The 23,818-nt window shown below is 57.8% G+C and overlaps 9 protein-coding genes across 9 annotated transcripts; 5 read left to right on the top strand and 4 right to left on the bottom strand.

Moving 5' to 3' along the window:
• Positions 1-875: 875 nt before the first annotated feature.
• INS49_005697 (uncharacterized protein) lies at positions 876-1,810 on the top strand (the record flags this gene model as incomplete). Its single annotated transcript, XM_043166475.1, has 5 exons — positions 876-984; positions 1,062-1,144; positions 1,236-1,389; positions 1,513-1,709; positions 1,778-1,810. The coding sequence occupies 5 exons, from the start codon at positions 876-878 to the stop codon at positions 1,808-1,810; spliced, it is 576 nt and encodes a 191-aa protein (XP_043027619.1).
• Positions 1,811-3,625: 1,815 nt separating this feature from the next.
• Positions 3,626-5,031, top strand: INS49_005698 (uncharacterized protein; the record flags this gene model as incomplete). The annotated part of the gene is made up of 2 exons (XM_043166476.1): positions 3,626-4,078; positions 4,105-5,031. 2 exons carry the CDS (start codon positions 3,626-3,628, stop codon positions 5,029-5,031), a joined length of 1,380 nt encoding a protein of 459 aa, XP_043027620.1.
• A 463-nt stretch (positions 5,032-5,494) lies between these two features.
• INS49_005699 (uncharacterized protein) lies at positions 5,495-6,494 on the top strand (the record flags this gene model as incomplete). The annotated part of the gene is made up of 2 exons (XM_043166477.1): positions 5,495-5,665; positions 5,754-6,494. The coding sequence occupies 2 exons, from the start codon at positions 5,495-5,497 to the stop codon at positions 6,492-6,494; spliced, it is 912 nt and encodes a 303-aa protein (XP_043027621.1).
• A 292-nt stretch (positions 6,495-6,786) lies between these two features.
• Positions 6,787-10,851, bottom strand: INS49_005700 (uncharacterized protein; the record flags this gene model as incomplete). Its single annotated transcript, XM_043166478.1, has 5 exons — positions 6,787-6,813; positions 6,882-7,872; positions 8,041-8,169; positions 8,361-10,440; positions 10,608-10,851. The coding sequence occupies 5 exons, from the start codon at positions 10,849-10,851 to the stop codon at positions 6,787-6,789; spliced, it is 3,471 nt and encodes a 1,156-aa protein (XP_043027622.1).
• Positions 10,852-11,348: 497 nt separating this feature from the next.
• Positions 11,349-12,857, top strand: INS49_005701 (uncharacterized protein; the record flags this gene model as incomplete). Its single annotated transcript, XM_043166479.1, has 3 exons — positions 11,349-11,444; positions 11,509-12,770; positions 12,827-12,857. 3 exons carry the CDS (start codon positions 11,349-11,351, stop codon positions 12,855-12,857), a joined length of 1,389 nt encoding a protein of 462 aa, XP_043027623.1.
• Positions 12,858-13,430: 573 nt separating this feature from the next.
• Positions 13,431-15,130, bottom strand: INS49_005702 (uncharacterized protein; the record flags this gene model as incomplete). Its single annotated transcript, XM_043166480.1, has 4 exons — positions 13,431-13,883; positions 13,952-14,191; positions 14,396-14,713; positions 14,768-15,130. The coding sequence occupies 4 exons, from the start codon at positions 15,128-15,130 to the stop codon at positions 13,431-13,433; spliced, it is 1,374 nt and encodes a 457-aa protein (XP_043027624.1).
• A 1,304-nt stretch (positions 15,131-16,434) lies between these two features.
• On the bottom strand, positions 16,435-18,479 carry INS49_005703 (uncharacterized protein; the record flags this gene model as incomplete). Its single annotated transcript, XM_043166481.1, has 3 exons — positions 16,435-17,732; positions 17,801-18,217; positions 18,287-18,479. 3 exons carry the CDS (start codon positions 18,477-18,479, stop codon positions 16,435-16,437), a joined length of 1,908 nt encoding a protein of 635 aa, XP_043027625.1.
• A 1,805-nt stretch (positions 18,480-20,284) lies between these two features.
• Positions 20,285-21,394, bottom strand: INS49_005704 (uncharacterized protein; the record flags this gene model as incomplete). The annotated part of the gene is made up of 4 exons (XM_043166482.1): positions 20,285-20,902; positions 21,037-21,161; positions 21,231-21,327; positions 21,389-21,394. 4 exons carry the CDS (start codon positions 21,392-21,394, stop codon positions 20,285-20,287), a joined length of 846 nt encoding a protein of 281 aa, XP_043027626.1.
• A 1,388-nt stretch (positions 21,395-22,782) lies between these two features.
• Positions 22,783-23,810, top strand: INS49_005705 (uncharacterized protein; the record flags this gene model as incomplete). Its single annotated transcript, XM_043166483.1, has 2 exons — positions 22,783-23,350; positions 23,410-23,810. The coding sequence occupies 2 exons, from the start codon at positions 22,783-22,785 to the stop codon at positions 23,808-23,810; spliced, it is 969 nt and encodes a 322-aa protein (XP_043027627.1).
• Between the last annotated feature and the right edge of the window lie 8 nt (positions 23,811-23,818).

A 23,818-nucleotide genomic window follows, 5' to 3' on the forward strand; every position in this document is an offset into this window, starting at 1 on the left:
GCCCACTCCTGTTCATTATGAAGCACTCAATCTTGCCTAACGCAGATAAAGATTTTGTCGTCTCCACGGAGGTGGTCAAATACCTACTGCAAAAGGGCCATAACCCGAACGAGAGATTTTTCACCGACGAGGAATCTGACGTGTATCAGGGGTCGGTAGTGGATGAGGAGTTGACCACCGACGAGGTCGGAGTTAAACGACGCCCTGGATCCGATGGCTTTCAAAATTCATCAGCCAGGACAGCTCACGCTCTTTTCATTCTGCTAGGTCTGATCCAATGGACTTGCACGCCGAGCTGGCGCATCAGCGAGCCGCATTTACAAAGCTCCTCGTCGATGCCGGCGCAGAGCTCGGCGCGCCTGGGACGCACATGCAGGAGTTTGTAGATGAAATAGTGTCCAGATTCATTAGAAGTGTGGCGGAGCGAAGCAGGGTCATCTGTGGCATGGGCTCGGAGTGATGATCTGTGGTCGCCGGCGCGAGACACAATACTGTCATCGCGTACTGTTGGATCTCATCGGGACGCTCATTCGTGATGAATTCCTGCACTTATTTCAGGAAGAGGGTACCCATGATGATACTCGGAGAGCAAAGTCTTTCGCGATGGTAATGATGTCTGTTACAACGCGAAGGATCTCCGTTTGATTTCGTGACAAATGCTTCCCTCATGAAAGCAGCCGGATGGCCTGCTGTAGACCTCGACGAGAGCTGCCGACATTGAGCCGCGGAATGATGACTCAGCGGGTGGCGCACGTGATCGCCAAGAGGCAGGCTGGACCCGGAACGTTGGAAAGCCTTCTCTCGCCTTGCCAACCGCGCTCGGAGCTCCAGTTCTGCGAAGCCGTGAATACACATCAATTGGTCCACCAGCCATCATGAACTCCCTCCGCATCGCCTCCCGTGCAGCCCTCCGAGCGCGCCCGGCCGCCATCCGGGCCCCTCTGCAGCGAAGAGGCTACGCCGAGGCCGTCAACGACAAGGCAAGTCGCCCAAGGCCCTCGTCCCGTCGAATCCCGCGCCGCACCCGATCGAGCTCTCACTGACTTTGCGACGACGAACAGATCAAGCTCAGCTTGACCCTCCCCCACCAGGTACGACGACGACAAATTCTTATCCCCCCGGAAGCATCCTGCAGGCGATGATGGTCAGGAACGAGGAGGATCAATGACGAACAGAACCTGCGGGCGAACGGGCGAATGAACCGCGATAGCTAATTACCTCATGCACCACTGCAGTCCCTCTACAAGTCCCAGGATGTCGTCCAGGTCAACCTCCCCGCTGAGTCTGGCGAGATGGGTGTCCTCGCCAACCACGTCCCCTCAATTGAGCAGCTGAAGCCCGGTCTGGTCGAGATCGTCGAGGAGAGCGGCAGCAGCAAGCAGTTCTTCCGTATGTGGCCCCGAAGCGCTAGCGGTCGCGCTCGCTCCCCAATTTCCCCCCAACCGAACGTCGAACGAATAGCCCTAGCCACAGTCATGTAGTTCGGAAGCTTACAAAGTCGTGTCATCGCAGTGTCCGGTGGATTCGCCGTCGTCCAGCCCAACTCGGCCCTGAGCATCAACGCCGTCGAGGCCTACCCCCTGGAGGACTTCAGCGCCGACGCCGTCCGCAACCAGCTCGCCGAGGCGCAGAAGGTTGCCAACGGCAGCGGCAGCGAGCAGGACATTGCCGAGGCGAAGATTGAGCTGGAGGCAAGTCTTGTCCCGCGTGTTTCCCGGTCGAGAGACGGGGCAACAGAATGGTGATTGGAATCGTCATACTAACGTGTCCCCACCAGGTTCTCGAGACTCTGCAGGCTTCTCTGAAGTAGAGTGGTGGTTTTATCGCGCCCATGTAGAATACCAATCCCGAACTTCTGATCTTGCACAAATGAGCTTGGCCGGAACGCAGTGAACGTCGCCATGTTACTACGTCACCAGTTTTCTGAGCATCTTTGTTGGAGATGGCGGTCCAATTAGACTTGATGTTAGCCGAAGAGGCCTTTGCGTTCAAGCCCCTGATCTTGCTCTGTGGCTAATCAATTCTATGTGTCCAATCTAACCTAACCAGTGTCTCGGAGCCATGATTTATGGTCCAGAAGCACTGCCTCGAACATCACCGCCCCGTCCACCGTGGTCTTTGGAGTCCAACCGCCAGCATGTTCGCTCCTTCCATCCCTTTGTCAGCCATCCGTCATCGTTTTCATTGGGAGTTGTCGGTTGCCCCCTCAGCTTCACGCTCGGGGAATGGAGATGGTGTATCGCGGCTTCTCTCTTGACTGACCAGCGCCTTCCATGTTATTCTTGACCAAGCACGCAGACTTCCAGAGCCCCGAGCTCAGCACTTGACCGTTGGGGCATTTAGAATCAGGGCCATGCCCGGATGCGTTCATACCCTATGTACCTACATCTTCCATCACCAGCATCACTGTCCGTCAGTTCGACCATTCTTTTCGCCCGACGATGACCACTAAGTCTATCTAGCTCCGCTCCTTTAATGACATTAGGAAGGGAAGAATTCTTACCACCTCTTTCACTTTTCCCCACTGCCAGCAAGATATTCCGGCTTCCTTGCAAGGACACATTGGGGGCCTCGAAGCCCGACGCCGAAGAATACACCTCTCATCACACCTGGCTTCAAGAACTGTACGCAGAGTCCTCAAGCACGCTGCGACGTTGCTCATCCGCCTTGTCGAGAACGTCGAAGCTCGACGAGACACAAAACCCCCCCGGCACAACTGTCCGCTCCCACGTTAGCCTAGAAAACCTCGCACCTGTCAAGCCGCTTAGAACCCTTCGCCGTGTGTCTGGGGATCCTAATCTCGCCATGCCATCACCAAAGGAGGGTTGCACCGGCCGTACGATGGCGGAGGCGCGCGAGTTATTCGAGCAGCACGGGATCGACCGTCCTGCCGGCTAGCTCTCGGAAGAACGCACAGGCAGCCCTGTCGCCGTCAGCGACGGCTTCGTCTCCGTGCAAGACTTGTCCAAGCTCTTTGCAGACCTCGATGGGGCAAACAGTGTCGACCCGTCTGTGCGGACCTGCCACGTCTGTCTCGCGAGGGTCTCGAACGTCCGCACCTACTGCACGTCATGTGGGCATCCCCTTTGCAAGACGTGTACTTGCCCTATCCCCGAGGGAGCCGATGAGGCACACAAGGCTTTTGAGGATTCAGGGGGCGTCCACCTCACCATACGCGACGGCGAGACCCTCACCAGCTACAACAGGAGCGTACCTCCTTCTCCTGCCGAGGAATCTGGGAAGCACTTAGAAGGGGCCGAGGCTGGGACGAGTCAACTAAACAACACTGAACAAGAGCGTGATATCGGCGAAAGCTCCGGGCGTCAAGCATCCGCCACAAGACCTCCGCCCAAGCCAACGGGATCTAGAACATCATCTGTGAAGGACAATCCCTTCATTGTAGCAGATCGTCTTTCAGCAGGTGGACCATCGACCTCGAAGCATGTACATACAGGCCAGGCCACCAGAAGAGGTACTGCTCCTTCCGACTGTATTTCTCGCCGATCCGACAGCGAACACAAGGACGAGCATTGTAGTGACCCAGCTTGTCGAGAAACTCACCGAGGGCACCGGCCCTATCGCCACAGTGTCAGCTGCAGCGAACTTCGATCAGCACACAGCTTCGATGAGGGTTCCACGGACATCCCACAACGGGAAGAGCATCGGTATTCTCATCGTGAGCGTCATGGGCACGACGACGAAGGTGAACCAGCCCATCGAGATCGCGAAGACGATGATTCATGGCGCGAACGTCAGCATAGTCGTCGAGGTAGAGAGCCCGACCGTCGCGAGTACAGATACCTCTCACCCGAACGTCCTGAGCAGAGAGCCCATGACGTTCAGAGGACTGAAACGCACGAGCGATATCATAAGCATCCACACAGCCATTCGCCTGATCAAGGTCCCTCGCGCCGTGAGTCTCATCGTCGTCGGGAGCACAGGGAAGAAGTTCGACCTCTTGAGCGCCGTCCCAGGAGCCGTATCCGCTCGCCTCCAGGCTGGCTGCGCGGCCCCGACAGCATCAGCACCAACAGCGACAGGCTTGAAGAGTTCCATACAAAGCGTGGTCCTCCGCGAGGTGAGACCATGCGCTCGCGAGAGCAGGTTAAAACCTACCGCCCGCACCGCCCGAGTGGCTCCCCGCACCGGTTCAGGACCGATGAGGAAATCGATGGCGAAGATTTCCGCGATGTGCGCAGAAGACTGAGCCCCGTCAAGACAAGAACTTCACATCAGGCTCACCACGACCAACCCCCCATAGATACAAGAACCAGAATCTCTCCCAGAGACGCAGAGAGGAGTTTGAGGAAGATCCGCTCCGAAGCGCGGATCCTCCTTTCGAAGATCTCTGAGCCTGAGGACGAGTCCATGGAGGCTGCGGTGCGGCGCAGTGCAACCTTCAAAGACCATAAGCCAGCCGGGCTTTGCGTGCCCAGCTCTGCCACTTCTTTGACCGGTGACACCTCACCAGAGAGACCAAGGCTGTCGGCCAAGGAGAAGGGAAAGGGCAGGGCAAGTGCTACCACTTTTGAGCAGTCGGGGGTGCAGCACCCCACCAGGCCTCACCGTCCGGTCGCCGAAACGGGTCGGGAGCACCATGTTGACCGGGCGTCGAAGTCGGAGAGGCGCAGACCGACCGCCTGGGACAAGGAAAAGGCGAAAGAGCTCGTTCGGGAACAGTCAGACGTACCGCGTTCCACTCGTACTTCGAACCAGCAGCACGCAGCCAGGTCCCAGCAGCCTACGGCTGAAAGAGCTGGCGAGCACCAGTGTGACTGGAAGGACAAGTACAACAACCTAAAGACAGAGATCGAGGACGGCCGTCAGGGGCAGGATGCCGGTGCTGCCGAGGTTGGCCAAGACCACCAGTGCGACTGGAAGGAGAAGTATCTCGGACTCAAGTCGGAGGTCGAGGCTGATGGCGGCCAACAGGCTGACCTTGGACTGGAGGGGCTGACGATCGTGCTGCATATGAGAGGCAAGGATGACTTGATCGTCAATACGGACTTGAGAGAGCTGGATCAAAAGTGAGTTTAATGAAGGAGGAAGGTGGGCATCACTGGCGACATTGGTGTTTTGGGACTATTGGTCCTGGTTCCCAGCAGGTGAGCATGAATGAATGGCTCGTCGGCGACGCATCGAGTTTGTGGTCCAGGTAGCATGCTAGACGGCATCTTTAATCCTTCAAGATAGAACTTGTATCCGCATTATTCAATAAAGACTCCTAATCAATACGACGCAACCAACTGTATGAGAAAGCCAATCCTATCAATAGGTATAGACCGAACGAGAACCCAGAAGCCATAAACGTAGACCACTTTGAGCTTCGGTGCCGCCTCGGCCGCAGATCATCCGCGCCCTATCGATAAGCCACAATCAACAACGTCACCTCGCCGCCACCTTACACCATCATCGTCCCCTATCAACTATATTCCATTTCAGCATATTTGCAATTCTTGTATTAAGATTGGATGTTTCTCTGGTATTCCCGAGCATGAAGATCCCCCTGTCAGCAATCCTGCCCGGCGAGGCCTCCGAGGCGTGCTGCACCTGCGCGACGGTGCTCTCGGACGTCCCCAGGTGCTCGCCCCAGACCGAGAAGCCGTACCCGGCCGACAGGAGGCTCGACTGCTGCCCGAGGGTCATCTGCGGGCGGTGTATACATGTCAGTTCTCGCTCGTCTCCCCACTAGCAATGTGCACATACATGCCCCCTCCAGACCTGGGCTGACAAGGCACGTGCGTCGACAACAGGACAACGCCCGCTTCGCATCATACTGCCCCTACTGCCAGGTCGCCAGCGAGGCGTCCAACCCCCTACCGCAGGGCCTGCGCGAGCCGCCCTCGTACGATTCCGCGACATCCAAGACGGCCGCCGCCCACCCGCGGACGACAGACACGCCCGACGACGACGATAACAGCGACGACGCACCACCCCCATACGAGCCGTCTGCGCTTCACTCTTCCCACCCCCGAGATGAAAAGTCCAAGGACGACAGCCCACCGCCCCCAGACACGCTCCACTTCGTCCACCCGACAGAGGACACGATCCCCTCCCTCTCGCTGCGGTACAACGTGCCCGCGGCCGTGCTGAGGCGGCACAACAACATAACCTCGGACCACCTGCTGTCGGCGCGGCGCACCCTGCTGGTGCCCGGGACGCACTACCCGTCCGGGGTGTCGCTGAGCCCGCGGCCCGTGGGAGGCGAGGAGGAGGAGGCGCGCAAGGCGCGGATCCGCCGCTGGATGGTCGCGTGCAAGTGCGCCGCGTACGACGTCGCCGAGCTGTACCTCGCGCAGAGCGGCGGGGACCTCGGCGAGGCGGTCGAGAGGTACCTCGCCGACGAGGAGTGGGAGAGGGCGCACCCGCTCGAGGGCTCGGTGAGGGGCAAGGGGAAGGGCAAGGGGAGGATGGGTCCCGGCTTGGGGGGCGGTGGCGGCGGTGGGACGTGGGCTGCGCAGGCTGCGTTTCTCAAGCGGCAGGGGCCGTCGTGATACGGGAGGGTGGTGGAGGGCATCAGAGCGAGCTAGAGGTTGTTGTAAGATGTTTGTCGAGCAAGCCAGACTTTTTGTTGATTTCTGCCTTTTCCCCATCGCGAGTGCGGCAGGCCGACCTCAGCCCATGGTTGGTATATCATGCATGCCCTGCACCAGACGCCCGGCAGAAGAACCCATCATCTCACCACATTGTATGTACATACACAGAACGCGTACCTTGAATGAAACAATCATTAGATGCTACCACCACCCTATTCCACAACGCCTTGTCATATTCACAGCAATGACTCTAGAATGCAGAGCGTGTGCGGATATCCTGCATGAGCTTGTTAGCCTTGACCTTGGACTAGGGGGAAAGACGTTGGAGAGCCGGGATGAACTCACCGAAAGCTTCCGCTCAACCTCCCGGACCGAGCGGTCCAGCTCTCCCGCGATCATCAGCTTCTTGTCGTTGGGAAGCAGCGAGTACCTCTCGCAGAGGTCGCCATCGATCACGCCCTTGACTGGCGCGTAGTAGCCACGGTACATGAGGTGATCACGGCCTGCGAGCGGTGCATCCTCGGACCTCATGTGCTGCTCCAGGCTTTGGAAGAAGTCCACGTCCTCCCTGCTCATGAAGGGGATGAAGACACCAACGGTGCCTTGGATGCCACCCCATAGCAGCACCTCTTGGCCACCGACCACGAGACTCGTCTTGGTGATACTGGTGGGCAGATCCTGCGTGTAGTAGTGGGCCATGAGGTCTACCCTGTGAGGCGTGGCGTGGAGGTACGGCCGTGCGTGGGTAAGGTGGACCTCGGACCCTGGCTCATCAGCCTCAAGACTGGCCTTTTCGGGGCACCGCAGAATCCAGACGTTGCCGAACTTGTCGGAGCCAGCCACTGACTCATAGTCGACCATGGTCGTTGAAGTTACCCATCGGTTGACAGTATCAGACACAAAGGGTATGATCTTGTTGGTCTCGGGCTTGTACACGACATACGTCACACCTTGCTGCACGTCACTGACGACGATGCGGTTTCCCTGAGCTTGAAGAGACACAATGAGGTTTGGTGTGACTTCCGCCTGCGACTTTCTCAACAGTTGCCGTAGACCCAGATCGTAGACCCGTAATGTTGTACCGATGCCTGCCAGTAACCTGCCTTGGAATGGCAGCAGAGCCATTGGCGGCTCTTCCACCTTGGTCTTGTGAATGAACTCAAGTTCCCTTCCGTTCTCTTGGAACCGGTATACGTGAATATAGCCCTCGGTGAATTGTCGTGGGTTGAGGATCAGGTCCTTGGCTGTACCCACAATCAGGAAGCTTTCGCCATCCTGACTTGCAAAGGGTACCACAGCCACGCTCACTGCTGCCTCGTTGCCATCCAGATCTACCCTGTATGTAACGCAAGGTTCTTCTGAAGCAGGATCAACTACATTGATGCAAGATGCCCATCGTCCCCGCCCCCGAGGGTATCCGAAGTCTTCAGGAGGGAGGACTGTGGAGTCGCCATTAACAACCCCTGGATCTGACAGCAGTTGTTGTCTCAACTCTGGGGGCAACGTGTTGTTATCAGCCTCGATTGTGTAGAAATAGGGCTGCTCGGGATGCTTGACCAGCTTCTTGGGTGTGTAAGTGAGCGGTATCGACTTTTGAATAAGGTTTTCACTGAGCTTCTCGATCGAAAAGATTCTGTTGCACCGTCAGTATTGCTCCGATGCAGATATAGTGGCAAAATTCTCGGGCTCGTGCGTTTCATCAGAAGGAACAATTGAAATCTTTAAAAAGATTACAAGGCCTCATAGCCAGAAAAAGGCAGTCGGTATCCCTTTTATCATCATGAAATATGGGGGCGTGGTGGTAGAAAAGGAGGGAGAACTGACCTGAGATAGTTGGCATGGATGCCTACAATGCCTTCCACACATTGCTCGCTGTTGAAACTCCAGCCCCATTCCAATTCAGGATAGTCAAGGGGGGTCATCATGAAGCTTCGAGTGAGGGGGTCGGCATATCCAAGCCACGCCCTGGAGCTCAGGGCAAGGACGCAGACCGATCCTTGGCAGGTCACCTGGAACAACCTCACAGATTTGATGCCGAGGAACTTCTGGCGGGTATCTGTCAGGTCGCCCGTGATCTCATCCAGGACCGTCCGCAGGTAGACGCCAGAGTGCAGACCAATATGCAAATAGAGAGTGGACCCTCCCGTTGCGGAGTCTTCCATCGCCATGATAGACAGCGACGATGGAGCTGCAGACAACGCCTGGACGGACTTGTTCTCGAGAGTAGAGTCAGGGTCCAGGCTCAGCACGCGAACAGTGCGATCGTCGCACCCGACGGCCAAGAAAGAGCTCCTTTGCCGACCCTCAGGGACATCGCCGAGACTCAGACACGTCACGGTCCCGAACATTTCCTTCTTCTCGTCGTACTCGGCCAGCGACCCGTCTTCGTCCATCTCGAAGTAGACAATCTCGCCAGAGCTGAGGGCGATGGCCACCTGTCTGGAATTTGTGGTTGCAGCCACAATAGATCGGTGTTGTGGTGCACTCCATTCATTTACTCGGCCGCTTCGAATATGCCGTATTCCTTTGGGGTGGACCTGAATGAGACCGTCGTCTCCGAGTTGCTGAACGGCGAGAGTCGGGACCGAGTCCAAAAACCCAGTGTCACTGACTTGCTCAACAGTCTCGCCGATACTCAGCACCAGAGTGCTATTAGTGAACGACAGAATAATGTACGCGTCGAACTGATCGTCACTCTGAAGCTTTGTTGTCCAGACTGCGGATGGCGTGCCAGGAAGTTCCGATGCCACGATCTCATTAACCTCGAGGCCGTGCTTGAGCGTCCTGAATGTGCTACGTGCGCCATTGCCGCACACGGCGTAGATTTGTGGTGCGTCGTCGTCTGTGAGGTTCGCGACTTTGGTGTCGATGAGAGGATTCATTGAGTTGACACTCTCAACCAGGGCCAAGTTCTCATTCGGGCGAGGATGGAAATAGGCGGGCTCGTAGGCGGCCTGCGGGTCGGTAGGAAAGTTATCGCTGCTGAACTCGAGCTCCTCGTCGTCGTCACCGAGCTTCTCGAACTGATAGAACTGGTGATTTCCGAACTCGCTCGCAACAAATAAGAATCCACTCTTCAGGATGCACAAACTAGATGCGACCGGAACAGTGTCGAAGTATTTGATCTTCAGGCGCTCGACTTCGCCAGTTGCGTTGCCTTCGGCGTCCTCGACCATGTCAATGGTCACCTTGAACAGATCTCCATCATCGGTCTGGAGCAGGAAGAAGAAAAGACCGGCACTGTTCTTGAGCTTGTGCATGACACCTGCAACAATGCAGCGCTTGCGCTGGGGGTCCTCTGTTGCGCCTCTCCGCCGTGGAATGGGCACCCGGAACGCTTCTTGGTTGGAGTGCCTGTATGTGACATTCTCCTCGCCGCAGACAAGCACACCCGAAGGGCCGTCGTTGCCTCCTGGGACCTGGAACAGCAGGCTCGAGGTGGGGTCGACAGGCTCGGACCACTTACGAACCACATGGTTCAGCCCCAGGTCGAGCTCGTAGTACACCAGTTGCGTTTCCGCCTCCCGAGCGGCTTGGCCTGAAGAGTCCTGGTCGGCTTCCGTGTACTCGGTCTCGAGGGCGGCAAAGACGGGGTTCGCGTAGCCGACGTCGAGAGCCACGAGGGAGAAGACAAGCACACCAGGCTTGTGCGCTTCCAAGGGGGAGGATATGGTGAGCTCTGCCTGCGAGTTTCGGTTCAAAACGTAGACGAGCTTGTTCTTCTCAACGGACGCGATCAGACACGCCCTGCCCTTTGGGTCTGCTGCGAGGAACTGGCCCGGGATGACTCGGCGGATTCCCGACTTCCCGAAGGTCTCGAGGTGGATCCGCGTGAATCTGTTCTGCGACGGTTGGTACTCGACGATGGCGATTCTACCAGAGTCGGTGGCCAGGATGATGTAGTCTGCGACCGTTATCAGCAAAAGCCTGGAACGTAAGATGGGCCCTTCGTACAAAGACAGACACAGCCCGATCATGTTGGGACTGGCGAAAGATCTGGCAGGTCGGCTTTGAATCACTAAGAGCCCACGCTTAAGAAGGGGAGTGGGTTGCGAAGAGGGCGAAGCTTACCTTTGCTGCTTCCTGCCAGGCGGAAGGCGGCGATGGACCTGATGATGCCAAAGACATCGTGCGAGAGCAGCGTAATGACCTTGCCCTGGGTCGGATCGGGCCGCAGGAGGGAGAGACGCGAGCCACAGGCCGTGATGATCTGCTGCTCCTTGGAGCCTGAGAATTGGCCCAGGATGGCCTGGGTCATGGTTGACGGCGGCTGGATCGTCAGGGAGTACAGGAACATGTTGGACGTGGTCGCCATCTTGACTTCTGGGTCGCAGATGGCCTGCGCAGAGCCCTCATGGGTCTATTGACGCTGGACTTTGGAGCAGCCTTTCGCGAGTGTCGAGGGTGGGGTGGATTGTTTGTGAAGCTCGAAGCTCCAGCGGTTGGTTGGGTGTTCCAGGCAGGCGCGACGAGGTTGAAAGCTCCCGTCCAGCTCTCCCTCTACCAGAAAAAAATGGCACGAACTGCTGCGCCACTTTTAACAGTTAAGCTTCAGCCACACCTACCCCCAGGCAGGTTCTCCAAATCATGAGCTCACCCTCCCACCTCACTCCATTCGCCCTGCGTTTTCAAGAGGCCTGACGATCCAAGAGACTACGTTTGTAGTAGACCTTTTCTTTTCCTACCAGGACCAGAACTGGGAGGATTACCTATCCGTATCAATTGGCTTGCGATGGCACCGTCAATTGACTCGGCAGCGCGCGCTGCGCTGAGCACCATGTGCCGGCAGTGCGCCCGAACTACAGCGAAACGATGGGCTCCTCGTGTGGCAGCATCGTCAACGACTGCGCGGACAGTACACACGGGAAAGCCCGCGAAGCCAACAAGGCGCGCAGTGAACGCCCCGAGGTCAGAAGGGATCACGCGATCTTCCTCGAGCTTCGCGCAAGCTGCCACGGCCTTTGGATCCAAGAACGACGTCGACAGCGAACTCGCGGCCACCAAGAACCAAGTCCTCACGGAGGACAATCTCTTCCACTCATACACCGACTCACCTATTCCCGAGATACGCCAGCGTGCGGCATTCATGCGCCAACATGCCTACTGCCCCTGTCCAGATCACCGACCAACCCGGCTCTCCGAGAGTGGCCAGCCTCTGCGGCAGGACGCTGAGACTGCGCCACTGCCCCCGGCGCACGTCGACTTCGAGTGCCCGGACTGCGGCGTGCCCGTATACTGCAGCAAGGAGCACTGGATGGCCGACTACGAGGCCCACCTGGAGATATGTGACACGTTGAGGCAGATCAACGAGGACGACCATGACCTCCGGTCAGGCAGGTTTTTCCCGGAGTTCCAGTACGCAGGCCCGCAGCTGGAGGAGGCCATGGTGAACATGACGAACTGGGACACGTTCCTGTACACGAGGAACTTCGAGGCCATCAACTCGGACAGGAGCATGCGCCAGGCGACGAGGCTGCTCACGTACCCCATCACCGTCGGGAGCATCCTGCACGAGCTCAGCCCGTACACCCTGCGCGCGGGCGGCCAGCTGACCCCGGAGGGCCTGAAGAGCTTCAGCGCCCTGCGGTATACCCTGCACCCGCCCAGGACGGGCGGAGGCACAGAGGTCAAGAACCTGCGCCTCGAGGCGCCTCCGGTCCGCCTCTTCGTCCTCGGCGCCCGGGCCGAGTCGTCGCTTCCCCGCGACGCCTGGGTCCAGCTAGCCCACCTCTTCCCGCGCTCCAGCTTCCACCTGATCTTCATCGGACCGGAGGCCATGGCCAACCGCGACGACGAGTTTCCGCTCCCGGAGAGGACGCCCGGCAACCCGTTCGGGGCCGTCGTCGAGCGGCCCTGGCAGAACATGAAGATCAGCACGATCGTCGACTACTACCACACCATCCACAAGACAGGCCACTTCTACCCTTACGACCCTTACTTCGACTGCTTCGTGCTCTTCCACCCGGGCCTGGGCCACCCGGCCAGCTCGCACGAGTGGGCCGAGACAATCCCCATGCTGCTCGAGACCAAGGCGCCCATCATCGTGACGGGCTACACGCAGTACGACATGGAGAGGGACATCGACTGGGTCAACAAGACCGCCGCTGGCGAGTTCGACCTGCTGCTGAACCCTGGGGAGAACACTTTTAGGAGTCTGAGGTGGGATCTCAACGACATGGACCCCCAGGATGTCACATGTGGTAACTGGGGAGTGTGGGCCTTCCGTGGAAAGAGGTAAGTTCTTGTTGTCTAAGTTGCGGCGAGATGCATGATGCTAACTAGCTGAACAGGTATGAGACGACGAGGAAAGACGTGGAGTAAAAATTGGGAATCTCCCGTTGACGTGCCGTCACTGGCGTACCAGAGCAGGATTGCCTGGAATTGTGTACCATACATACATTGTATATCGCTTGTACATAAGCCATGATCTACGATCCACCCATATCACAACTCTGCGTTGACTGCATCAATGCTCAACCCTGTCTGAATTGCCCGGCTGCTTAGTCCTCGACGCCTTTTTGCAGATTGGGTAGCCCTCCGCAGCCAGTCACTACTCAGGCAAAAGAGTAGCGCCCGTCCTCGTATCTCGTCATGCATTAGTGAACAACAGAAACAACCGTAGGCGATTGCAAGTCAAGATACCTCACGTGCTTCGTGGGTGTTCAACTTCAACTGCTCCTGAGGCTTCAACATGAAGGGCCCCTTACTATACAGAATGTCACAAAAATTCGAAGCGAATGAACCCTTAGTTGAGCTTTGGCCTGGCCTTCTTGGGGCGGCTTGAGCCCTTAGAAGGCTGTGAGGCAGAAAGTCCTGTAGGCCTCACAGGTCTGTCATCCACTATCGGTACAGGAAGTCCCGGCGGGCGGCGTGTTGTTGCCAATCTCTGTGTTGTCAGACATCAGGGGCAAAGGAGCCAAGACCTGTGTCTTGCTTCTGATTGAGTTGTTGCGGCGCTGGGAGACCTATCGGCTCTCGAGGACTGTCCGCCGCCACAGGAGGTTGAGGCACGCTCCCCGTCGCCGGCGGCGATCGTTCCTCTTGTATCGACGCTGAGCAGCCCGGCCTCGCCGTGTACTCTGGCTGGCATCTTCCGGCCTGCCTAGCGAGCCACTTGCATGTTTCCTCGGGCCACATCCTCGTTTTGACCCCCATGCCGGGCTTGATGACCTGCTCCCACGCGACGGGCATTATGATCGTGTCGTCCAGCCCCAATAGGTCGTAATGGCCTTTGTCGACCTCATTCCTGAGGACATAGTCTTTGCCGACTCCATCCCCGTGATGCTCCACGTGGAGGAAGGCCTGTTTGATTATGCCTTGCACCCCCCGTGCATGGATGATTCCATTCTTGTCGGGCACAGCATCCACATGCCTAGACGGAAAAGGTACGTAGCTTGGGAAAACGTCTGGCTCACCTTCCAAGTCTTCACCACACTCCAAGGCGGAAGAAACATCCTGCAGATGGCATCCGTGAAGTCGATCGTTTCGTCTTTCCATAGTTTGAGGCCAATGCTCCGCCCAGGGCCAACGAAATCATCCCACGATGCTGGCGGTACTGGCTGGCCATCGTGGTATAGGGTAAACCGGCCATTGTCTATTTCTTCTGTGTTGGCCGGATCATGCCGATAACAGCACTGGATGATCTCAAACATGTCCTATTGCATTCTGTAAATCTTGCAAACTTTCGCAGCTAGACTCGTCCAGCAGTTCTTCACTGGGGGGAGGGGGGGGGTTCTTACAGGCCATGTCCTGCATTGTTCCAAGGGAATATTATGCTCGTGGCCCAGGCTTGTCTTCAATAGCACTGTCGGCAACGGGGAGGACAGTGTCAACTCTGGTCTGAAGGCCGGTGCCAACACCGGTGCCAACTCCTGGGCCTCGGCCTGTACTTGCGACGGTGGAATGTCTTCGAAGTCCTGGTCTTGCTGGTATTCGACGTTGTCCAGAACCGTCTGGGTATCACTCCTGCAATCGTTCAAGAAGCGATCGATCAGCACGCCGCCGGGAAGACCCACCGCGTCATCTGCCGACCCCTGGCCTTCCGCGGCCTTCGGCTCGATGTTGTCGAATTTTCCGAGGAGGAGCGCCACATCACGCTGGATGGCGGAGAGGTCACCCACGAACCGGGTGCTACTCCTCCTTGATGTCATGAACGACGACCCTGTAGCCCGGTTACACTACCATCCTGGACAGGTGCGGATGCGAGTTGAAAGGGAAGGAGGTGAACTCACATAGTCCGATAGTCCAGCGCGACATCGAAGCGACAACTTGCACGTCTCCAGCCTCTCCCTGAGCCTGTCTACCTTCTCCTTCCCAGACGTAACCCACGCGAGCCGGGAGCGACCCTCCCGGAGGACCGTCTCAATCTCCAGTAAGACCGCGCCGCAGCTGTGGGCAATGTTGATGATGTGCTGTTGGCTGTGCGGCATGTCGCCGGCCCGGGGCGTCGACAGGTCCGACATGTCCTTGCGGACCTGGATCAAGTCCTTCCTCGCGTCCTTGATGTCGCGCATGAAGGACGCTGCGGAGGCGGAGACCCTGCCGACGATTTCAACAATCGAGATCACGGACGCGGCTGCTCCGACTGCCTCCATGGTTTATTGTGCGGTCTGAAAGTCGTGGTGATGTGACTGGTGTTGATAACTAAGGAGTCGTCTAGGATGGATGGCACAGCTACACAGGCTATACTAGGATTCCAGAAGACGTTCTGAAATTCTGTACCTTCTGGACCACGGCGTGGCTATAGTGTAGCGGCCACTCCCCGTGACATCCAGCGCCTGGACATGGAGCAAACAACGCTTGTGTCACTCGACAAGATCCGTGAGAGGCTGGGAAGTAACATGGGGAGAGCAAAGCCCCTCGCACTCTGCCTCGCTGGCTGAGCCCCATGCATTACGACTGCCAGCCTTTCGGCGTAGCAGAGGGCCTAGAAGTCAGCGGTACTGTTTATGGAAGCTTCTGCCAATTGGAGCATTAGCCAGCCTGATTCTTCCAGGAGCAGCATCCTGGGTTTGTGCTGAGAGAGATCTGCCGCCTGCAGCAAGTCTTCCTGTTGGGGTGAGCTAGGAACGGAAGCCGAGAGAGCGAGGACATTACATATTTGATGTATGGACAAATAGAAAGTCGAAGATTGGGATGAAGCCTTCAAATACGTTGAACCTTGCCAAAAGTATACTTGTGACATGCAAATTGAAATGTAGGATAAGTGCGGCCTCCTCATGTGACCTTGAAATATTTAGACGCATCCTCAAGCCTAGACTACTGCTCAGTGCCGGTGGATATTGCTCTCTGTCTGAGACACATTGATTCTCCTCACAAGGGGCATGGGAAAGTACTTAGCTCCTTCTACTACTCTCAGAAGAAACTAGTCAATTCAGTCAGGCTGCGAGAAACCCAGCAAATACCTACCTTAGAATACCAGGGCTCACTGATCAAACATTAGAGATTATCTCAATTTATCTGTATTTTCTGTCTGATTCTGTCTTCAACTAGGTAGGTAGGTCGTAGGTATGTATGTACTGTATCGAGGCCCCCTCTCAGAGGCCTGAGCGAAGTTGCTAATCTGACCGACGTTGTACTGTCTGTAATAGTACACGAAGCAGAGACACACACAGAGGGTAGAGAAGGAGGCAGCATGAGAACAAAAAGGTTGAGTGCGGTGGCGGTCATCGAATAGGTGGGAGAGTGTGTAGAGCAGTGCGTTAACACAACAACATAGACCAAAGCCTTCCCGGCACTGCCATAGCTAGCCTCACTCACAACAGGAGTGTGCTCTCGGGTCTGTTCAAACGACGGGGTGCAGCTCAAAATACATGGTCACCGTCGACGACTTCACCCACTGTCAACCAAGTCAAATCAATTACTCAAGTCAGGTGTAGTAGTCCGCCCTTGATCCCACTCATACAGGCGTCGCAGGGGTCTTGGGCTTCTCCATGGGCTTGCTGCCGCCGCCCGCCATCCACGAAAAGGCCGAAGCGCCGCCGACGGGGTTCGCGCGTGTCGCAGGAGCCTTGGGTTTGTTGTCCGTGGTGGCGGATGTGGACGTGGACGTTGGGGTCGGCGGGGCCCCGCCGCTGTTGGAGGACATCGCGCTGGGAGTGGCGGCACTGACACTACGCCTGACCGTGTCCCAGCGCACCGTGGGTGCCGGGGCCGGGGAGGAGCTGCCGTTTGGGTCGAACATAGAGGAGGCGGCGCCCTGGCTCTTGCGCCGGCTGAACTCGCCGCTTGACCGGGACGTGCCCGGAGTGTCGAAACTCGTACCGTTGCGGGCCGCCGAGGAAGATATCGAGACCGATTTCTGAGGCTTCAAGATCTTCATGTTGCGTCCGCCCCTGCCCGCTGGCTGGTACCCACTCAGTCCGTTCTCGCGCTGAGAAGCTTCGCCACCACTGGCTGAGCCGCCCTGTCGCCATGATCCCCAGATGCCAGCCGTAGAGTCTCGCCGCCCTCCTCCGTCCGAGTTTGCAGCATTTTCCTTGCCAATGCTTTCCTCGACACTGGGAGCGGTATCCCTCTGTTGTCGCTCGCTGCCGCTATCAGATGGAGCACTCGTGGCTGTGGTCTTCGATGAGTACGCCGGTTGGTTTGTGGTCGAAGAGAAAGGACTCGGCAGCTCAGACTCTCCTGCATCAGTATGAGAGACAGACGTCTCCGCCTGGTCAGGGACCGCCGCCGTCTGGGGCCGGGGGTCACCAGACACGAACGCCGGCGCGCTGGCATTGAGCTTGGGCTTCTCCGGAACGACATTGAGCGTGGTGATGTGCCTATAAGCAGACTCATCTTCGGGGCGGACAAAGGGCACCGAGAGTCTGTCACGATCATCACCGTTGCCAAACAGCGTCATCCGATTCTGAGACAAGAGCAGGTCGGCACTGTTCGAGGTAAGAGTGTCGCTGCCCACGAAAATGCGGATCGCTTGCTTGTGATCCCCCACCTCGGCGTTTTCCGTTCCGGTGATCTCGAAGTCGACATTGATGTAAGGCACCTGTCGACGAGACGGACTAGAGGACCGAGAACTTGATTGAGCCACGGTGGCTTCAGCAAAGTAGACGGGAAGACTAGCATGCAAAACCCCATTGATGTTTCTATGAGCTTCGTCCACAAGGTTCAACTCCTTCAGAAGCGAGTAGTCGAGGGTCGATTTCTGAGAACCAGTGCAAACAACCGCGTAGAGGAGCGTGTCATGTGCGCGTACTGGGTTGTGAGCCAGCAACGGACAATAGACGGGACAGGCCCTAGAAACATCAAGCCTGGCGGCGGACGGGTGATCTCTATCGGCGATGAGTCGTCGTCATCATCATCCCTGCTGCTGCCCAGTAGCAGGTCAAGACCGAGGCTACTGGTCCGGCCGGATGCCACCGAGTGGAAGGAATGGACCGAATGGCCTGCAGAGCTATGTCGGCCGTCAGATTTGTGCGAGAACGAGCGCTCCATCAAGGTGGGACCTCCCAGGCCACTTCCAGGCCTGACAGGGCCGAATTCGCCGGAATGACGCGCACTTTGACCCCAGTTCGACGCGTGAAGAGTAGCCTCGTCGAAGCGGACACTATTTGCCCTTGACGCCGCCCCTCGACGGGTGGGCTCCTCGTCGGCGTCCAGGTGAAGCGAGCCTAAGAGATTCTGGCCCTGCTCATCGTCGAAGTCATCGAAGACCTCGTTGTTGGGCATCTGCACAGGACCTGTCATATGTGTCAGCAACATGTTCTGAATTGAACCGTTCACGTTGGCAATTGCAGGCAGAGCCTCACCGTGCTGGGGTGTCCCTCCCAGGACACTAGGGAAGGGGGAGGGATTCCACACCGACTTGACGGCATCCTCTGTCTGGCGTCTCTCGAGCCTCATCAACCTATCGGCATGATTGTTTTGGATGAACTGGACTTGCTTCACTTCCATCTGCACATTATGGAGTTCTTGGTGGAGGGGCGTCAGACGAGAATCCATGCCCAGGATGGACTGGTCGGGTGATGGCTCTGGAGGCTGTCGTCCGACAGAAAGAGGCGGGGAGTGCAATGAGCGGACGAGGCTGACAACTACGGCGCTCGCTGGGGCCCGGGCTGATGGGCACCGCAAAGAGGAGTGATTGTGTTTGTTGAGCTCCTCAGTGTCTTCCCGTGCGCGTGCGTGGTCAACACCAATGTATCACCCAGCGCAGAGCCGCCCCAGACGTTGTCGTTTGCGACCTCGATTGTCGAGAATCAGACCACTAGGTTGTACGCCCCCCACATCGCACGCAAAGACCAGCAGGTCTTTTCTGCGATGTGTCCTGCCGGCGTTGGGATGGTAGCAATGTTGCTCTGTTGCAGTAGATGCAGCACTGACGCACGAGTACAAGTCGGGGACGGGGGTGTTGCGTTCGCGTGTAAGCCGGAAGCTGTGAATGGAACGCGAACGTCGGCAGAATGCGTGACAGGGGGGGGGGAAGAATCGGTCCGGTATTGACTGATGTTGGAACTGTCTGCCTCGTTCCTGATTTGCTTTGACTCGGGGAGAGTTAAAGAGGCCTGACGATGGCCGCCTGGGTTTGTTGTTGCTATTCACGGCCGAGTGGCCAGGCGGGAATCCTGTGCAGCGCTCCTTCGAGTTGGCCGAAGGCACTGGGGGGGCTCCGGGGATGGCGTGGATGTCTCGATGGAATGGGCAGGCCGAGGTCGCAGTGGCACAGTCGCAGAGACGGTGTTCGTGTTGGGAATGTGTATTTTGATCGTCGCGGGTGGGTGGTTGGGTTCGATCACGGACAGAGACGGCGAGTGTGCAGTGGGTGTTGACGAGTCGAGGGCAAGGGCGGGAGAGGGACAGCAAGGGCGGACGTTTCGCTAAGGCCAGGTGCAATCGGCAGTCGGAGAGACAATGTTGGATTGTTCGTAACGCAAGCAGGAGGGGTCAGGAATCACTCGCTGGGTTCTGGACAGAGTTTCGGTGAGGGCGAGGCAGAAGAGGCAAACAAATGCAGCAGATGCTGGGGCGGGCGTGGATTGATGCTGCGTGGCGTGAAGTCGGTGCGTTTGGGGGGAAGGCTGGAGGTTGGAGGCAGGCTGTGTGATGATGATGGATGTGATTTATTATCGATTGGATCATCCCAGTCACCCCGGTCTACCAGTGTCCTCAGCTCCCAGTCCCAGTCGAGTTTAGTCCCACCCCCAGTCTGCCTGTCTGTCTGTCGTTCATGCCCTGTGTCTCTTGCTGTGTGGCTGCCTTGTTGGGCTACGACAGTACCTGCGGTGCGGATACGTACTACAGCCCATAGCAGGTTGGGGCCTGCCAAGCCCAGGCCTGTTCTCGATTTAGTCACGGATGCGCGGCGGAGCGAATCACCCACTTATGTAAGCCCCGCCCCATCCGTCTGGTCTTGTTTCCGTCTCCAGGTTTCCGTCCGAAGTCTCGATGCGGCCTGACAGGAGGGGTAAAAGCTGGACATCCAAGACACCGGAGACTGGATCGCGTTTGACCGTAGCTTGGGATGTAAAGAATGTAAAAATAACCCATCTCTTTTCCTACCTGGCTAGCACTTGGTCTGACATGTCATGTAGACTACGGCATGCTCATACTCACTGCCTACACACACACACCCCCCGGCACCGATCACTGGATCGTGCACATGTTGAACTCCATCCCAAGACCTGCGTGGGCATCCCGAATCCCAATCCGACACCCTCTCGCTACAGACTCCTCGCACCAAGAGACAGAAAACACTTCACAAGCAAAGGAACAGACAGGCAAATAGACAAACAGAACGAGCAGTTGGTCTCTTACTTGGACGACTTCCTCCTCTCCTCAACAGTCTGCCCCGGCTCCAGCCACGGTGCCTCCCTCCACCCGGGCCATACATAGCCCTCGGTATTCTCGTTCGGGAACCGCGGCTGGATCTCGGCCTCGACGAGCCCCCACAGCACGCGGTACGCCTCGCCGCTCATGTGCAGGCCGTCGGGCAGCAGCTGCTCGAGGTAGCCCCTGCGCCCGCCCGCCGCCGCCGACCCGAGCGGCGGCTGGCTCGCGTCCCACCCGGTCGTGTTGGCGACGGCGTGGTCCATGAGCGCCTTGGCCAGGTCCACACATACCACCGACCCGGCCCCCTTTGCCGCGGCCGCCGACTCCCCGAGCTCGGCCGCCACCTCGCGCGCGGCCTGCGAGTACGCCGCGCTGCGGGCCTGCTCGCGCACCGCCCGCCCGTGTTGTGCGATGTCCATCTCCGCCCGCCGGATTTCGTCCAGCGGCGGCGGCGTCACCACCAGGACCTTGCACCCGTGCGCCGCCACGCGCGGGTGGCCTACCAGCCGCGCCAGGTTCGCCTTGTACTGCTCCAGCGACACGCTCTGATTGTCGTCGTCTAGCGGGAGGGCCGCGTCGTTGGCACCGAGGAGGACGATCTGCGCGGTGGGGTGAGTGTCATGGCCTTAGCAGTGTATTTATGTCATGGTCGCCATGCTCCATGCTCTAGGTCGCCCATTTGGAGCAGGGAGGTAGGCAGGCAGGCATGCCACAGAGAAGTGGGCGGACTTACCAAGTACTCCATCTTGGGCGTGCTGGGGCCTGGCTCTGGGAAGAGATGCTCGAAGATCTTCAGGGCCTGGGAGGTGTTGTAGCCCGAGAAGCCGCGGTTGACAACATCATACCGTCGCAGGCAGTCTGTGAGAGCCCCGGTCAGCAACTGGGCGTCTGCCGCGCGGCTTTGGGGCGATGCCCGTGAACACCTACGTTTTTGGAGAGTGGCGTAGAATGAGAAGCCATCCTGAGCGTCTACACAACCCTCCCATAAAGAGTCGCCAAAGAGCACGACCTGGGGATACGGTGCCTTGGTTTGTCTGTCAGTACCTGCTTACCCGAGGTGATCCTGTGGGAATAGAGTTTCTTACCGCCATGACTGACTGGTTGACTGACGTATCCTCTAATCCGGGTTCGTAAAGACTGACGAATCAACTTCTTGCCAAATTCCAAACCCCGTGGGACCTAGAGGAAAGCTGAGCGCATTGTGCTCTGGGATAAAAATTGTGCAAATGACGTTCTGTAGCGTGGGGCATCGCGATATATATATGCGCACACATACACACGCTGCATGTAAGTTGCGGAAGAGTAGCGTGAGTTCGTGGCAGGACCCCACTCACATACCGCAATCTCTCTCGACGAACTACCTGCCCGTTACGAACCGACGGGGGCCCTGTTCTACACTATATCGCGCCCCGAACCAGCCCGACATTAGCTTCAAACCACCACATGGGGCTCGACAAGAGCCAGCAGAGGGCATAATCATGGGCAAAAAAGAAGCACGAGCCAGGGGTTGTGGTCAGGATGGGAAGGCGAAGCGGGCATGCCAGGATCTCACGATATGCCGGAGCACGTCACAGCGGTTGCATGGTTCCCAGACCCGGCCGCCACGATTCGCGACCCTCCCAGGGCGATCATACTGTAAACAGCTGGCCCAGGCCAAGCCGGCGGCCTGCAGTGCCTGCAGTGCCTGCAACGGCCGTTTCCTTTGTCTACTCGCCTGCTCGCATGTGGTCTACGTCCACACAGTAGTGCGGGCTGACTGCTTTTTGTGCGAAAGAAGAACGCCGCACGACTCAAATCGCCCAGGTGCCGGGTTCCCATGGCCGTACAGAGGCGGTGAAACCGTGGAAAAAGAGATGCTAGTAATGTCAATCGCTTCTGCCTGTTTGCTGGTGTGCCCAGAGTCTGACTGGGCGTGCCACCCCCGGTTTCTGGTGGACGTGCTGTGTTGTGCTCTGTGGTCGATCTGTGGTTCTCTGGTGCTGCTGTGTTGTTCCTGCCGCTCGTCCTAGTCGCGAATAGTGGTTGGGCTCGGCGGACCGGCTTCGCGGCTACAGTACCCAGCCCTCGAGGCAGGCAAGCTGCTGCATGGAATGGTCTGGCCTGCCATTGGGAGAGCAATACGTAGCCGGTCTGAAGAGGCGTACTCGCCCACACTCAAGCTCCCGTGTTGAAGGCCTCAAAGACAAAAGTTGAGAGTTTTCGTGACTGGCGCATCGGCGCACCAGCGGAAATTCCCCTAGTGCAATGCGCCAAAAGCAAAAGCCAAGACCGTGGTGGAGACACGCGCCAGAGACAAGAGGCAAAGACTCGAAAAAGCATAGGCCAGCCAGCTGCTAGCTCGTCGGGCCGAAGCATCAAGGTTCTCTGATTCCGTGCACAGCAGACGTCGAGGCCGGAGCGAGCTGGCGGTGCATCTATTCTCTCACCCACCGAAAACACGCACGATCGGACCAGGCTGGCCCACTCGGGCAAGACGACAATGGAGCTGTTCCCCGAGGCAGCCGCCCAGCTGCTGTACTCGGTGAGCCCGGCACGTCTTTGCCAGGCTGCGTTCGCACTCGCATCATGTGCCGTCCTCGCCGTCGCCGTCACCCCATCCAGGGAACGCAAGCTGCTGGTCAACTACGGTGCCCGGAGTCACGGGGAACCTACGGCTGATACCACCGCTGCCGCCAGGCAAAAGGACGACGAGATCCTGCTCAGGTCGGTCAGGACGATCACCTCTGTCGGCCAGGTCCCTCACATGTGGTTCTTCACGTTTTACGCAACCTACATTCTGTGCGCTGTCTTCTGGGCCGGCCAATACCTTCTCAACGGCTCAATCTTGTGCGCCATAGCCAGCCGGCAAGTTCAGCTCGGCCCATCTCGCGCCAACAACGGCCACGTCGCCGTGGCGTGGTGCCTGATGCTGCTCCAGGCTGCAAGACGGCTGTACGAGTCCTGGGCTTTTGCGAAGCCGTCCAAGTCCACCATGTGGATTGTCCATTGGCTTCTCGGGCAGCTTTTCTACGTGGGGATCAGCGTGGCCGTCTGGGTCGAGGGCTCTGGTATGTTTTGTCCTGGGACCTTGCTCTCGGAGGGGCTTGGTTGCTGACTTGTGTGGCAGGCGCCCTCTTGCAAAACCAATTGCGCTCCTGGACACTGCAGCTTACGGAGGACGCGCTGCTCAAGGTGGCCATCGCGGTGCCGCTGTTCTTCTTCGCCTGGGTCTCACAGTACCGCTGTCACAAGCATCTGGCGGGCCTCAAGAAGTATTCACTGCCCGAACAAGGCATGTTTCGACACCTGATCAGTCCCCATTACACTTGCGAATGCTTGATTTACTTGTCATTGGCAATTATCGCAGCCCCAGAGGGACATTTGTGCAACCAGACGCTGCTGTCCGCGCTGCTTTTTGTGGCTGTGAACCTGGGTGTGACGGCTCGAGGGACCAAGAGCTGGTATATAGACAAGTTTGGGTCGGACAAGGTGGCGCCGAAGAAGGTCATGATACCCTTCGTGTACTGAGGCTCCAG

This window comes from Diaporthe citri, assembly GCF_014595645.1.
Source record: "Diaporthe citri strain NFHF-8-4 chromosome Unknown scaffold_2, whole genome shotgun sequence".
Lineage (NCBI taxonomy): Eukaryota > Fungi > Ascomycota > Sordariomycetes > Diaporthales > Diaporthaceae > Diaporthe > Diaporthe citri.